General features: G+C 53.2%; 3 protein-coding genes across 3 annotated transcripts; all 3 read left to right on the plus strand.

Moving 5' to 3' along the window:
• Positions 1–344: 344 nt before the first annotated feature.
• Positions 345–830, plus strand: AURANDRAFT_14597 (hypothetical protein; the record flags this gene model as incomplete). The annotated part of the gene is made up of 1 exon (XM_009043217.1): positions 345–830. A coding segment is annotated over one exon (486 nt), but the record flags the coding sequence as incomplete, so codon positions are not given.
• Positions 831–5620: 4790 nt separating this feature from the next.
• On the plus strand, positions 5621–7871 carry AURANDRAFT_67699 (hypothetical protein; the record flags this gene model as incomplete). The annotated part of the gene is made up of 5 exons (XM_009043218.1): positions 5621–5854; positions 6053–6844; positions 7146–7317; positions 7571–7654; positions 7783–7871. The coding sequence occupies 5 exons, from the start codon at positions 5621–5623 to the stop codon at positions 7869–7871; spliced, it is 1371 nt and encodes a 456-aa protein (XP_009041466.1).
• Positions 7872–9869: 1998 nt separating this feature from the next.
• Positions 9870–15713, plus strand: AURANDRAFT_3803 (hypothetical protein; the record flags this gene model as incomplete). Its single annotated transcript, XM_009043213.1, has 3 exons — positions 9870–9974; positions 9996–10139; positions 15354–15713. Coding segments are annotated over 3 exons (609 nt in total), but the record flags the coding sequence as incomplete, so codon positions are not given.
• Positions 15714–16727: the final 1014 nt, after the last annotated feature.

Consider the following 16727-nt stretch of genomic DNA (forward strand, 5'->3'; position numbering starts at 1 on the left):
CCACGAAAGTTGGATTAAAGTACATAGTGACCCTTGGCCAAGCGACCAACTCTCGTGTGCCTGTCTTTCGTTGGGAGAACATGCAAATTGCCTCGTACGCATCGGCGACATACGGTTCCATCGGTGTATTTCTGTCGGATGCAGCTGCTTTTGGAATCTCAAAGCTCGAATCGCAGAGCATGAGCCCTCAGATGGGCGTTGTTCTCGAAAGAACTACCTCGACACTTATCGCCTAGAGCTCCCGCGCCTCGCTCTCGAATACTCCCATCGGTTTCTTCCTCGGCGCCGGGGGCTCTTTCTCGAGCGAGGGCACCGGCACCGGTAAAAAAGAATCGCTCTCGGTGTACTCGGGAACCTCTGGAGCTCTCTCCGTGGCGTCTGGTCGGGTGTCCTTCACGCTCGGTCTCACGGGTCCGTGCCTGACCTTGGACACAGCGTGCTCATCGTCGCTCGTTGCCGTGCATTTGGGAGCGTCAGCTCTCAAGCTCGCCGAGTGTCCCGAAGCAGCGGCGACGGGCGTTGGGATGCTGACGGCGACGGTGTCGATGGCTTTCTCGGCGGCGGGCATGCTCTCCGCTTTTGGACGCTGCCACACATTCGATCGTCGCGGAGACGGGTACTGCCGTGGGGAGGGCTGCGGCGCTTTTCGGTTGTCCTCTGGATGTTTGGAAATGTCAGTTTTGGGCACAGCTGTGCAGCAAGACGGTCCGAGCGCGAGCCTGACGGCACCAAATGGGTCATCGCAAAGACGACTCATCGATGCTGTACAGGCAGACACGGTTTTAAAATTTCGAGTTCTAGAGGCGCATGGCACTGGCACAGTTCTCGGCGATTCTATTGAGGTGACCGAAGTTCTGGTTTCTGAAACCCACGTGGCGTCGTTGATAGGTTGGTGCTGTAGTGAACGCTATATCTCTCAACTCGCACATTTGAGTTCCTGTGGCAGAAACTACCTGCTTGAAATCAAACATGGGGCATCTGGAGCCGGCCGCTTCGGCCTCGTCCCTTGCGTCTGTGATTCTTGTTTTCTTCCTGACATCCGTGTTAGCTGTTAATGCATAGTTGCGTCGGTCGTTGGTCCACGAGCGCCTAGGAGTGATCTCCATGTCATGTCTCTAGGCTAAATGCGCACCTATCATGATTTTCCTCATTTCACATGCCCGCCGAAACGGGAATGGTGTCGAAGTACACGAGCAAAGACACCACTCGTGCTTTCCCAGCTTGAACCAATTCATTTGGCTTTAGCGGGACCATCGCTCATGCAGGATTTCTTCAAGGAGGCCCCCACAAGAGGTGTCCAGCAGATCACTGCTAACGATAGATAACCTCAGTGTTTTGAAATCAAATCATTGATAAGCAGGATCAAAACCGATCCCAATCACCAGAATCCACATAAGAAAATGTAATGAATACACTCGAGAACCTGTTCGGCTCAGAACTCAAGATTGACACACCATTTGTGAACCTTGAGGCTGTGTCTTAAAGCCTCGATGAGGACTAATCGTTCCTGGCCATGGGGCTCAGGTCAAGCATGGCCTCAGTACTGAGCTCCAAGATAAGCAACGCAGTGAGCGCTGTAGTGGAACCAACACAAATATTTGAGACTCCAACGATTCGAACATTCCGAAAACATCTCTCGCAGCTGAGCAGTATATCTGAAGAGATACTGCATCCGATTTTATCGGAGACCATATCGCGTCAAATTGACGCTGGAAGACGTGGCAGGGAAAAATGGAGCGGCCTCTCTCGCAAACTACGCGCTTCGCTCGGTGTCAACATCGAGGACACAAAATTGATGACCATGACCAACGCGAGAGAGCTCCTTGGATTCCTTGACTAACGTGCAGAATCTGCGGCTGAAATTACACCTGAGCCATCCTACAGCTTGTGGGACAAAATGTTGTCTTTCCACAGTAAAACGTCGGGAGATAGATATGTACTTAGTCAAAAAAATACATGAACAATTCTGTTGGTGTTTGCCATGCCTCATTCCGGGCTTCAGGCTTTGATGTCGGGGCTCGACACACACACGTACTTGGCGGTAGGCAGTGAGCTTTGCCTCTTACCATTCACATCAATGATGGAATGATCTAATTTTTTAACCCTGTAAAGACACGAAACTGATGGACTTTAAGTAAATGTACGCAGCCTGCGAAATCAGGCATAGAATCATATTTCTATTGAGCCAGAAACTCCAATTCCCAGAATCTTTGAGGCCATGCAAGATTGGTCTGCCCCATGAATATTGGTCGACGCCACAGCGGCATATTCCGCGTGTGAACTGCCAGTTTTCCGGCAAGTTAAGGACATGTTTAGAAACAGCATATGCATGGCACTCCTACGCAACCCCACTTCCTGTCTCGGTCAACGACACCAGTTGTACGGATGAGAAAGTCTGGTTACGTATGAGAAGTAGTGGATAAAATTCACGCGATTGTGCGCAGACTAAGCATACACATAGCTCCGATACGAAGAATTGCCAGGCGCATTCGAGATCATATACCAGAGTCTTGCAATTCCCTTCCAACCTGCAAATATGGATGCGGATATTGATATTGAAATGCCCAAGCGCACACAAATCGAGCTTCAGATTGACACACACGTCCTTGCATGGGAGCTGGGTTACCAGTAATCGTCGTAAGCAACTGTCGATTACCTATTCATCGACGTCGAGGCCGAGCAAGGCGTTGTAATTTACCTTCAGCATGGAGTTCCTTCGCAAGAGGCCGTGGTTTTACTCCATGGTGGTCTAGGAACACCTGTTGCTACCCAACTGCAGCCGCATTTGCCTTAGGACTGGCCAATGATGACTTTGCAGGCACCTGAATTGCTGAATCAGGAACAGATTGAAATCTCCAATTTTCGGGATCGTGCTCTGTTATACAATGATTGCATTAGCAGACAATGAGTTCAGAGAAGTGTTCACTTGGTTGGATACTCCCACACGGGTCCGTTAGCCTATGAAATGTCGATCAATTTCGTGGCAGCTGGGCTACGCTGTGGATCTTTAAGCCTGATCGATCCGTTACCATTTTCGATTTCAAACAGGTAAAGTGGAAATTTAATCCAAGAACGGGCAAAGATGTACGACTTCGTGTTTGGGACCCTGCTACTCACAGAGACAGGTCTCACCCAAGCAGTATCGCTCGGTGCGATCACATCCTTATATAAACTCGAGTAGGAAGCGGGTCAGATTAGCTCCGAATTCATCGAAGAACTGAGACTGATCGTCGACGCTGCTCAGACTTTAGCCTACGAATACCCGACTTTTGATAGATCATCAGCGCGACCAAAATTCCGAGCTTTAATCACGTTCTCGACAACGAATGATGCATTTGACTTTTTCGACAAGGCAGGCTATGCAGGACGTGATCACGCAGACAAGATCTATGGATGGAGCACGGTATTAGACACTTCGAACATGAGCATTGAACATCTGGATTGCGACCACGCCAAGGTTTTCACCACAAAGACATCAACGCTCTGAGTTGCATCCTCGCTCATTCGCATGCACGAAGAAAATAATTATACAGAGGACGCCAAATGAACAAGTTTCGGCGTGCCTACCATCGGCAAAGTTATTTGGAATGAAGATTTTGCGATTCCCAAGAATTTGCTCGCTCGCGCGGTGGTATTCAGCAAGGGCAGCGTCCGGGTGAATTGCGAGGAGCATCCCGAGCTGGACTCCAAGGCGATCGTGGAGCTGTACGACGTGGACAAGTCGGAGGCGAGCCTGCGAAAGAAGACGGAGAAGATGGGCGCTCGGTTCGTGAGCTACGAGAACGGGACGTGGGCGTTCGAGGTGCGCGGCTTCGGGGGCGGTGGGACCAAGGCGACGAAGCTGAGGGACCCCGCGTTCGGGTCGGTGACGTGGGAGCGCGATCTCGGGATCACTTCGGAGCAACTCGCTCGCGCGGTGGTATTCAGCAAGGGCAGCGTCCGGGTGAATTGCGAGGAGCATCCCGAGCTGGACTCCAAGGCGATCGTGGAGCTGTACGACGTGGACAAGTCGGAGGCGAGCCTGCGAAAGAAGACGGAGAAGATGGGCGCTCGGTTCGTGAGCTACGAGAACGGGACGGTGGGACCAAGGCGACGAAGCTGAGGGACCCCGCGTTCGGGTCGGTGACGTGGGAGCGCGATCTTGGGATCACTTCGGAGCAACTCGCTCGCGCGGTGGTATTCAGCAAGGGCAGCGTCCGGGTGAATTGCGAGGAGCATCCCGAGCTGGACTCCAAGGCGATCGTGGAGCTGTACGACGTGGACAAGTCGGAGGCGAGCCTGCGAAAGAAGACGGAGAAGATGGGCGCTCGGTTCGTGAGCTACGAGAACGGGACGTGGGCGTTCGAGGTGCGCGGCTTCGGGGGCGGTGGGACCAAGGCGACGAAGCTGAGGGACCCCGCGTTCGGGTCGGTGACGTGGGAGCGCGATCTCGGGATCACTTCGGAGCAACTCGCTCGCGCGGTGGTATTCAGCAAGGGCAGCGTCCGGGTGAATTGCGAGGAGCATCCCGAGCTGGACTCCAAGGCGATCGTGGAGTTGTACGACGTGGACAAGTCGGAGGCGAGCCTGCGGAAGAAGACGGAGAAGATGGGCGCTCGGTTCGTGAGCTACGAGAACGGGACGTGGGCGTTCGAGGTGCGCGGCTTCGGGGGCGGTGGGACCAAGGCGACGAAGGTTCGGGTCGGTGACGAGGGGTGCTAAAGATAGGTCTTCCAGGTGGTTTTGCAGAGCATGCCGATATCAAGTTAAGTGATGAAGTGATGCTCTTGTTTCAAAGTTCACTCCGCGGGGTAACTTTGAATCATAGTCAACACCACACTTTTGAGGTTAGGTTTTGAATCTGTGCTGATAGGGGCGTCCTACGCGCCTCGGGGGGGCGTTAACCACGGGCGGGGTCGCATCGCTTCCCGGCGCGAATTGCGCGAAAAAAGCATCACGCAACGCTGCGGCGTCTGGTGAGTAGCCGTCGCCAACTTGAATAGGTGGAAGACTATAATCTGTCGAAGCAGATGGGGCGTCGAAGCAGGCTGGGCGTCGAGGCGGGTGGGGTTCAGTTGGCGATCGCCTGCGTTCAGAGGTAAGGTCTGTCCAGGATCCGATGGCACTTGGAGATGCTGATAGCCTCCGGAGACTGATGATCCAGCCTGCAGTTTCCGCCCAGAGATAGAGAGTTTTATATCTCCCTAGTGGCTCGCTGGTACAGAGCCACCAAATATCCCTTCCCTTCCTAATACTTTCCAACCCTGTTATAGCTGCTTCTCGCACTGTGATAGACGGAGAGTCTTCCTGGACCTAGTGAGGCAGAGTCGGACGGCAGGGCAGCCCCACTAGGCTGCCTCCCCGTGCCGGAGTTTACTATATCGTTATGGGCGGAAACGAAAGCAAAGCTGAGCCTCTCTAATGTCGATCATGAAGTGTCGGAGGGCATTCGATCCGATTGTACCCCGGGCGGCGGTGTCATTCGGGTGGACACTCGTTAGAAGACGCCGGTCGACCGTGACGGACGAGTCGCCGACAGGGACGTCCGGAGCGACCGGGCGGAGGTGTCCCGCAGCTCGGACGCGCATCGGTCCTTGTCCCAGTGCCCGACGGCGCCGGTCGCCGCGCCGCTGCGTCGCGCATGGGCGGCCCGGTCGAGAACCTCCTGCGCGCCGCGGGCTGCCCGCTCTACGCCGTGCCGAAGGCCCTGGGCGTCGACGTCGAGGCGCAGCGGAGCGCGGAGCAGCGGGAGGCGGACGCGGAGCGCTTGTGCGTGGCGCCGTGCTCGACGAGACGGACAACGGCATCCCCGACGTCTGCCTCGAGCGCAAGTGGTGCCCCTTCAACCCGGACAACCCCGTCACGACAACTTCGTGTGCCTCGTCTTCGGCAACATCGGCTTCCCCTACTTCGACCAGCGGCGCAAAGTCTACATGGGTCGTCGCCATGTGGTCGACGCTGCTGGCGATGTTCGTCACGGCCTTCGGCGCGCTGTCGCTGTCGACGGACCCGGACGTCGTGCGCACGAGCTACTGGGCGAAGCTCGAGACCTGGAACTTGACGTCCCCGCGAGACAACGCACTACTACCTCGGCCTGCGATCCATCGTCACCGTCTACGACGGCGGCGACGAGACGACGGACCGGCTCGAGATCGACTACATGGTCGGGCGGATCCCCGGGAGCCGCGACGTCGACCCCATGCGCGAGGCGCTGCTCGAGAGCTGCGCCGACTCCGCCGCGGGGAACCAGATCGGCGCACTCCTGTCGTGCGTGACGCTCATCTTCGCGCTGCTCGGCACGATCAACCGCATGAAGTTCTCGAGTGACGCGAACGTGCAGAAGGCGCTGGGCCTCGTCACGGACACGTGGGGTGCGCTGACGCTGAGCTACACGCTCTTCAACTTCCACGCGAACTGCTTCGACGACCTGCCGAGCCGGTTCCAGCGCCTCGACCTCGACTACGAGTGGGGGCCGGGCTGGATCTGCTACCTCTTCTGCGCGCTGAGCGACATCATCCGCGCGGCCGCGCACTGGGTCACGCCGACGCCGGGCAACGGGTCGGTTGTGTGCACCCTGAGCCTGCCGGCGGAAATCGTGAAGCTCCTGGACGCCGACGGTGACGGCGAGATCACCTGGGAGGACCAGAAGCTCATGTTCAAGAACCTCAAGAAGCTCATCGCGCACGAGACCGTCGTCGTCCGGTCTCGCGCGATGCTCCTCCGGGCCGACATCTTCGAGGGCGGCGGCTGCGTCATGCGGGCCGCGTCCGACGCGGCCGAGGACCTGGCGGACCGCGTCCGTGCGTCGCTGGCGGCCCACGACGAGAGCCCGCACGCGCTCGGCGAGCTCGAGAAGCGCGACTTCGTCGCGGGCGCGCTCGCGGAGTTCTCCGGCGGCGAGGCGGCGCCAGCGCCGGCGATGGCGACGCCGCCCGCGACGCCGGCGACGGCGACGCCGCCCGCGACGCCGGCGATGTCGCCCGCGTCGCCCAAGGCGTCAAAGGCGCCCAGGGCGCCCGCGCCGCCCAAGGCGCCCGCGCCGCGGCCGGGTCCGCCGCCGCGCGACGCCGGGCCCGCGTAATGAGCTTCTGGATTCTTCACCAGACTATAAGAATCGTACTTGACCGTATGGTACTGATCATAACCAAATATACCGCAACGGATAGGCAATCTCAGTGGTGCTTCCCCCCTCATCGCCTGTCGCGCTTGGTTGGGACGGACCGTCCCGTGACAGCGAAATACCGCCTCTCAGTCATTGCTCTCAGTCAGCACACGCGAGGCCCAGCGCCCCGCGCGCGATGCGCACCAGCGGTCAATCAACGCCGGGAACTATCTTGGGTGCGTAGCTTCTACTGTGCCACAAGAGGCCGCGCTCGGCTCATGGCATTGAGCGCCGACGCGTTGGATCTGCATGGTATCGCCGAGAACATCAGCACGGCGGTCTCCGTGTGAACGAGTTCTGTGGCTCTGCTTCGTGACAGCTACCTCTGACGCGTGCATTCTAGAAGCCCGCTCTACTGCTATGGCTGTGTGGTCATCCAGTGGCATAGGAATAAAATATTTACGAGGCGACTGCATTTGAAAACACCAGCTGTGGCCGAAACGACGATGGTTCTTCAATGCTCATGGATTGAACATTTTGGGCGCTTTGGGCAGGACAGGGCACTGTGGCGTTGTACGCCATCGACATGCCACTCTTGCCAGCTTGGTAGAATTCAGATCCGACTGCACTTACAGAAAAGCTCGCGCGATCATTCTCTGTAGAGCTACCCACGATCGTGTCTTCGCTGAATCATCCCGCAGGTTGCCAAGCAGCTGTTACTTTGTACAGTCTGCATAAGCGCACTGAACATCGTCTTGTCAATAGACTTAAACTTTCGCTCGATTTGTAAGGATGTGAGTATAAGAGGCGCATAAATTTCAACGAGCAGATATTCCATCTTCCGTACACGCAGGGCTCGCGGAATTTTATCGCATGCTTTCGAAGTCTAATCTGGAACCGTAACGGCAATACAATTCCCGCGTTGTACGAAAGCTTCCTACAAAGTGGCATGTGCGTCCAAGAGGCAGGTTGGACCATTTATGGCTGGGAATCTCGCATCGTCAATCCCATCTAGGTGAAACCATAAATTTCGCTCGCATCTTTTGTGTCGCGTGGCAGCTAGCGCCCTATGCTCAGCTAAAAGCTCGCAGGGATTCATGTCAGCTTAATCACAATCTTTCAAGGTTCTCCTGCTCGCATATGCACCAATGCAAGGCGGCGCTAAAAAGTGAGTCTCGTCGATCGGGCGGCAAATTCCGCGTTGATCGCACTTGGTCGCATTTCTTACGTGCTCGGCCTCGCCTGCCCCTGTTTCCCCGTCAGTTCCGCGTGCTCGGCTTCTCCTGTTGGCGCACATCTCACAGCAGTAGGATTATAACGAGCTGAGTGCGAGCAAGCGTGCATGAGCGCGGCAAACACCCTCGAGCAGGGCATGTATGCTACCTTTAGCGTCCCTGGTATGCAGTTAAATCATGGTTGTTGCCACTGGTTTCATGACTGCGCCGATGGATATTGCCGCAGAGAAGGCGCCGGGTCTCTTGGTAGGTCCAGCGAGGATGCTCGTCAAAGGCCATTAGTCTTCGGCGTCCTTGTCCGTGACTGGTCGCTCGACACATACTTAAAATTAAAACTCGGCGAACGTTTTTCATTTGGCTTTGGTGGAAGCCACTAACCAGTTAATGACGCCAGCGTCAATTAATTACCAGAAACGCACACAAGAAGGTTCCTCTGATGAGCAATTGGAGATCTATTCGACGGGGACTTGACGAGAGAGGTGTCCAATGCGTGTCCACTGGGTGCCCACATGGCACCATACTTTAATTGAAACAATCAATATCGAATTTTGCCCACCACTGCTTGGGCATTGGTGGCAGTATTACTGGGAGGTTGTGATGATATGATGCGAAATGGACAACGGGTTGACGCTAGCGAGCTTGGTATTAGACTCGCTGCGGCTTTCGATGTCCGGCTGCCGAAAGCGGTTGCGCATCCCGATGTCGGGTTCATGGCATTGGGCGCCGATTCGTTGGATCTGCGGGGCCTTGCCGAGGATATCAGCACCGCATGTTCTGTGTGAGCGAGTTCTCTGACTCTACTCGAGTGTGGGACGTTCAGAGCGCTCGAAGATCACCTTCCCGTGGGATGAGGGCATGACGCTAGCGAGCTTGGTATTAGACTCGCTGCGGCTTTCGATGTCCGGCTGCCGAAAGCAGTTGCGCATCCCGATGTCGGGTTCATGGCATTGGGCGCCGATTCGTTGGATCTGCGGGGCCTTGCCGAGGATATCAGCACCGCATGTTCTGTGTGAGCGAGTTCTCTGACTCTACTCGAGTGTGGGACGTTCAGAGCGCTCGAAGATCGCCTTTCCGTGGGATCAGGGCCTGACATTATTGGACTCACTGCAGCTTTTAAGAGTCAAGTGATATCGGCTGGCAGGACTTCGACTGGATATTTGTAGTTTCGACTCCCTGGGACCGCTTCTAACCCTGGTGTTTGAGAGTTCTTACTCTTGAATGTGACATCAGGACAAAACATACCACCAGCTTGATGAGAATCTTCCCTAATTTCACATGCATCGGCCGCCTATGGAAACTTCACGCCAATGTTCATCTAACATGATAATTGGAATATGTCTAAATAAGAATTAAATTATGTGAATCCTGTTCAATTGCAACTTCTTGAGATCTGTCATACTGCGTTTGTCAGTCGCGGCAAGCGCCCCTCTACATTGACAAACACGCTCACAGGTGTTTATGTTGGTCTATTTACCTCTTTACTCGGTGGTTCCTTCTGATGATCCAATAGAGGTGCAAAACCAAACATCTACAATGGAACGGCGAATTCTGTCTCAGTAGCTTCTGGTCGCATTTCTTACCTGCTCGGCCTCATCGGTCCGTGTTTCCCCGTCGATTCTGCGTGCTCGGCTTCTCTTGTTGCGGCGCATCTCGCATCGGTAGGATTGCAGTGAGCGGAGTGCAAACAAGCGTGTGTTGCCGCGGGAGGCATCCTCGAAGCAGGCATGTATGTTGCATTCAGCGTTGCTGGTATGTTGTCGAATCACGGGCGCTGCCACTCATTTGATAGCCGCGCCGACGGATATTGTCGTGCCGAAGGCTGCGTTGGATTTCTATGTGAGTCTAGTAATGATGAAACGGCACAATAGATTCGCTCGACTGCCGTTTGATAAGATGGTCCAAGCGCAAGTCTCACCGCCCCAAACGGAGCCTCTCAGCGTTCATTGCTTTGAGCCGCGGATTTTGATGCAGCTATCAATGGTAGCATCGCACTCGAAGCCCATGGAACTGGCACTGTGCTTGGCGACCCCATTGAAGTCGGGGCCGCTGTCAATGTGCTCTGCAGTGTGCAGGTCCACATTTGAACCATTAAAAGCAATGTCGGGCATCTGGAGGCGACCTCTGCGGTTGCGGGATTGGTGTCGTTGATCGCGCTTGCCTTCGCACAACTTCCGCTGTGTTCCTTGCATTTTCTCAATTTGCATGTGAGATCTCTAGAGCTCTGCCTGTTTTATTTTGCGACGGAAGTGGCTTCTAGCGCTCTTAACTAACCTACCGCAAGCTGATTGAGTTCGTTCGGGTACAGTGGAACAATAGCCCACGGAGCATTTTCCATTGGTGATGCGAGTTGCCTGTCGGTCTTCTAAGCCAGATCACAAATTTCATCATTTCGTGTTCAAAAGTGAGTTGCTGATGTTTCTGTCGGACTAGTGTGATTGGCTTTCGCAGAATTGGAAAGCATCGGCGCTGTATCCTGTGAGTTACGATGTCGTGGAAGTCAGTCCCTGGGAACTTTCGCATCATTGATGTAAAGGCCTTCTTCCAGAGAGCATACACTTTCTGAAGTGATGTAAAGGCCTTCTTCCAGAGAGCATACACTTTCCAAAACTATGGAAACAGTCCATGCCGCGCACCCTGATACACAGTGCCACACAAGAATAACCAGCATTCCATAAACCACGCTGTGTTCCAAAAGGTTAACATGTTTACTTCTTGCTGCTGGGTGCATGTACGACTCCTGTCTGTATCAAGTCTCACGTGAGGGCTTGTTATCAGGTAGCCTATGGTTCCGATGTGCCATTCAGCCCCGAGCATCCCAACGCCGGTGAGCTACCGCGACCTTGCAGTCCCCGCTTCGGCTTCTGTTTCTCCACGGAATGGATACGTACGCAGAATTTCAAGTCGCCTCCCTGAATCACCAGGGCTGGAATTGAAGTCCAATAATCGAATGGGTGACACTAAGCGCTCCAAATCGAGGCGCCGATTTTTCGTTGGGAGCCGGTGGCATGTTCTTGCGCGAGCAATTCGGGTACGAGCCGCAGAACTCGCGTTCTTGGCGCCTGATTACGCAGTATTCCTTGACCAGCGCCAGCCAAGCTGACATGTTTTCTCGCATTCGCAAGGCATCGGACTCTGATGCTGACATCTATGGGCTTGGAGAAGACTGGACAGCATCGGTCGAGCAGATAATGCGAGCTGTAAAGGAACAGGCCCTCGTCTGCGGTCTTGCGGGTATCAGTGAAGGCGCCACAGTTGCATCTGCTCTCCTCGTGTAGCTTGCCTCTGAATGTTGGCCCTGGTTTCGTGCTTGAATGCTGATCAGCGTGTGCGCGCTGACCTCGCCTGCTCACAGTCACCTGTACCAGGCTGAAACGAGCTCTGTGTCGTCCCTCCACTTGGTCGGCTACGGTGATACTAGGGACATTCAGCACATGGTTGGGCGGACAGCGGGAGTCTACAAATCAAGCTCTGGTATTTGTTTTTTCAGTGGCGGACACAAGCTGCCCGACCTGAGCGCTCGGCTAGTCAATGCGCTCTAATCTCTCCACTGTATCACTTTCGGCAAGTCCGCCACGTATGTATGGAATCCCGCTTGTTTTTAAGGGCGAAATTTTGACCAGAAATTATACCGCGGGTTTGCGTCCTGTTCGGTACTGCTCTAGAATGCCTTTTGGCAGATTGGCAGCGCTGGCTCAGCTGAGACCTTGTCGTCACATAGTGCAACAGTGTGTTGGCAGAAAGAGCATGTTTTGCTTTTAGAAAGTGGACATGTGATGGTTGCCACCTTTCTCACCAGGTTGCTTTGCTTAATTGCGTGCTACGCTCTCATTCTCCAAGGCGACGACCATCTCACCACTCAAGTTACAAATCGAAGTCTCAGTTCCTGTCAGGAGCAAAGTATCATGACGCCTATTCTTGCGGTGCTTAGCCAAGATAAGTGCTGATCTCATTTGGCTCAAGTCGCAGATTGGTGCGCCAGCACTAGAGAACCTGGCCGCAATAGATGTCCACAATGGAACGTGAGTGCCGCCGCATATGGCATAAAGGATGCGTGGGATCAAATAAATCATTATGTGTTGATCCTCAAGTGAATCAAAGTCTTTGGTATTTGAAACTCGCTGGTCTTGATGCATCGTAAGAATTCATTGCCCATGCTGCTGAATTAGAACATCAATTTTTTGCATGCAAGTTTCGTTACTTCTAGTCTTAGCGTCGTCCATGAGAGATGCGTGAAACACATCATGCAGTCTAGCCTACGTGCTAGGAAAGTGAATTCGATGATGTGACTCATGTATCATTCACTAATCCAAAGCAAAGATCCTTCATGCTATTGGAGCTCAGATTGAATCATTCTAATCAAGGCTTTGCTTGAATGCAGTCAAGTGTAAGAGAAGATGATATAATGTTCTACGGGCTTGGTCTTGTACCTTGGTCGCAATCTGACGTGACTCGCCCCTTCTGTTTTAGCGCCGACAGTCGTTGTGGGCTTCGGGGTGTCTTGTCTGCAAATTTGCGTATAAATGAAGCCAGATGACATATTTTTGTTGAAACCTCGCTAGGACGTGACGAAAACTCCTGCCAGTGTGCATCGTACTGTTAAACAGTGGGACACTGTCCTGGCAGTCGTAGTCTTGTGTTCCCAGTCGCTAGAATGAACTCAGACCTTTAGTGCGCGTTTTAGGCAAGCTCGAGCTGTTGGCAATGGTGTCCAAGCAATCGGGCGGCGACCAGACTCGCCGTGTCATGTTGCTGTTATTTCCTGCTGAAGAACACTCCACGTGTGCTTGACTTACACGGCCGTGATTCCCCTGATAGTACTTTTGGGCCTTTTGTGTCAAAGTTGAGCCACTGTCGAGGTGCACGTGGTCTTTGAGGAGGTGAATGGCTTTGCTTCCGATGGCCCGGATACCAGGCTTCTTGGCAAGAACTAGCTCATCAGTATGATGACCATCGCTTCCTGACTTGCCAGCTTCCACACAGTGCAGGCTCTTGGAGATGTTTCGAACTTGGTGATCTCTGGTGTTGATGTTTAGTACACATGCGATCTACAACCAAGTGATAGCTTGGAAGCGCATCACATGAATCTCGTTGATGAGATTAGACTTGAGGATCACCAGAGACTTGACGCAGTGGGACTCACAGATTCGATCTCACTTCTGCAACCTAGCTAGGTGCGCCGAACTGTACATAATACAGTGAGTTTGATGTTGAGGATAACCAACTGAACTCCACGCAACATCAAGACTGTAAACCTGGCGTGGAGAGGTTCCGACACTGCACTGCTCGAGCTTGATGATTCTCCTACATTCAACACCATGACTTTCACTCTTCTTCAGGACTTGCAAGCTTGCTTGCGAGCTGCCTTTACATCTGTCAACACGCGGATTCTGGTGCTTCAAGCTGCCGGCCCCCATTTCTGTACTGGTGCGCGCTACCACAGCAGAGCGTCGACGGTTCCACTTTGGTGGGTCAGAGCACAGGACACATACAGTAAGGGTCTTCTTCTAGATCAACTACGGAGTGTTTCGATCTCAACTGTGTCCTTGCTCCAAGGAGCGTCCGTTGGCGGTGGGCTAATTTTGGGCCTGGCCGCAGACTTGCGGATGGCCACTCGCTCAGCCAGTTTCCGGTTGGGCGTGGCACCACACAGCCTTAGTCCGGTAATGATGGCAACGGGAGTACTTCCTAATCTCGTTGGATATCATTTTTCAATATGAATGTACACGGAAGATTTGTTCATAAATGGGTAGGATGCAATGTCATGCGGCCTCGTTGGTGTTGTTGTATGTTCCGATAGATCACATGCCTTGTCATTTGCCAGAGCTTAACGCCCTCTGGATAAATGTGCACGCATTCTTTAAAGTGACCAGCATTTCACTGCAGAGACTATGTTGAACATTGAGGCAAGAAAAAATCATGATGAAATGCGGATCGACTCTCTCACTAGACTGAAGACGCGAAGAAAATCGCACTGATTCGCTTCAAGCTGTGCTCCCAGCAATTTCCTCCTGTTTTCATCCTTTCAATCTGAAACTAGAGTATTGCCAGAGACAGTGGCAAATCTTGTAGGCTCTGTAGCCTCGTCATTAGTAGGAGACACAAATATCACTATTGAGGCCCCACTCATGGATGCCGGGATTGACTCGCTTTCAGCAGCCGAACTAACTCGATAGCTCAATGTTTGCTTCGGGACTCAGCTAGCAGTAACGACACTATTTGACTACCCATCTATCGCATTATTAGCGAAATATCTTAGATCGACCCTTGAATTTTGCTGTGGCGAGGTCACCACTTCGCACGGAATTGAATGCGTAGAATTAAATAACAAAAACCAAACGATTTTTTCCGCAACCAAGTGTGTTCATCTTCCACCCTGTCTCCATCATAACATCGACCTCAAAGGATGCTGTTGAGGCGCATTGAATGTGGCAGGCTCTGTGCCGTGCTCTTGCTGGGATGCTGATGCTGTTGATGTCAGAGGATTAAGTTCTGATCAAAGATGGCGACTCTGATACGGCGCGTTTTTAGTAGACTCGCATTCTTTTGACGCTAGTTGTTTTCGAATCAGGCCAGCTGAAGCATCGGCGCTAGATCCGCAATAGATGATTCTGTTGTAAGTTGGATACCGTGCTTTATTCAAAAGATGCCTCGGGCGAAGTTCGCTCGCGAGTGCTAACATTGGAATCATGCTTGGTATGATGAATTCAGATCAGCGGAGGGAAATATCGCGAATCCCTGGACCATACGACATGACCGGCAACGGTAATTTCGCAGCGGGGGCACGCCTCTCTTTTGTGCTCGGCATGCGAGGCCCTTGCATTACCACTGATACCGCCTGCTCTTCCAGCCTTGTTGTGACTCACATTTCTATACGACTGATTCAACACTAAGAATGCATGGACGCCCTTTCAATGGGCTGTAATATGATCCTGAGCCCACGTGGCGCCTTTTCAATGTTCTCTATCGCAGGGATGCTGTCCACACACGGTTGATCTCATACATTCGATTCTCGTGCAAATGGGTATCAGCGTGGTGAGGGTTGCGTGTGTATTTTTAACACATCCGCCATCACTGATGAAGAGATTTTTGTAATGCACCTTGGATCGAGCTGTCTGCACAACGGGCAGAGCGCAACGTTCACCGCATTAAATGGTTCGTCACAGAAGAATTTGTTGCTTCGCGCTGGGCCGGCCAACGCTCGTTTTATTGAAGCCCACGCCACTGGCACTTCTCTGGGCGACCCTGTGGAAACGAGCTCTCTGGCTGATTTGTTCAAGTCACAGAGTGTCTCGATTACTTCTCTCAAAGGAAACTTGGGACATATGGAAGGCACGGCTGGTGTCAGTGGCTTGCTGAATCTCAGCAACATGCTTGAGCTTCGGGCAGTTGCTGCTAATGCCCAATGCCGCATGTTGAATCTAAACCTGCAGAAGCTGGCAGCGGGGTGGTGTCTGCAGCTGGGGCTAGACTCAAATGCGGTAGCCCCTGCATTGACTGGCGGTACAAGCTCGTTCGGAGCGACTGGCATCATCGCACATGGACGGCTTGGAATATCACCCGATAAAATTACGACCGAGAGACAACACTAGTGGTGTGTCGATCTCGAACTGAAACTCGCCTCATAATATCGAGCACATGTTTGACTATACAGAGTGCAACGGTGCGGATCGGTCGACCGCATGCCTCAGTAGCCACCAGCGTCTCATAGCGGCCCTGGCAAACAGGCGTTGACACCTGACTATGTGCATGCTTCCTGGAAATTGAAAAAGCAGCTAAAAGATTCATGTCCAGCACCCGGCCCCGGTAGGTGCGCTGTGTATCCCGCAAGGCCGCAAAGTCGAGTGTCCGCAATCAACAGCCAGAATGGGCTTGTCGCTGGAATGCGCCCGTCACAGAGGTCCTTGTGACACCGTGCATCTAGCCCATGATTTCGTCTTGGTGTTCATAAGAACCCAGGTGTATGTCAACCACTGAATACATGATTGTACCTCACAGGCCAAAATGCACCGAAGATTGTATTATATTGGGGTAGAATACCATGGCTCGCATGATCATCCGTGCTCATCAATGCAACGCTAAAGTTTCAGAAGCAACCTGGATACTTTCATAGCCAAGGAACTGTTCACGAGTCAGAACCAGCGTGCAGGTGTGGACAACTTGAGCAAATAATTGTTCTGGTGGAATCTTTAGCAGGTTGGACCCTGGGTACCTCTTTGGGCGTTGATACACCATTGATGTCTGCGGGCTTGGACTCAATTGTCGTGACTGAGCTTGCATAGGCTCTTTCTTACTGGTTTCGGCAAGAAATTTCACCGACACTACTTTATGACTATCCCTCTCTCAATCAAGTCGCCAGCCGGTTACATGTAGCTTGCTTGAACACTGCACTGTCTTCGTAATGCGACAAGTAG

Source organism: Aureococcus anophagefferens, assembly GCF_000186865.1.
Source record: "Aureococcus anophagefferens unplaced genomic scaffold AURANscaffold_46, whole genome shotgun sequence".
Classification (NCBI taxonomy): Eukaryota; class Pelagophyceae; order Pelagomonadales; family Pelagomonadaceae; genus Aureococcus; species Aureococcus anophagefferens.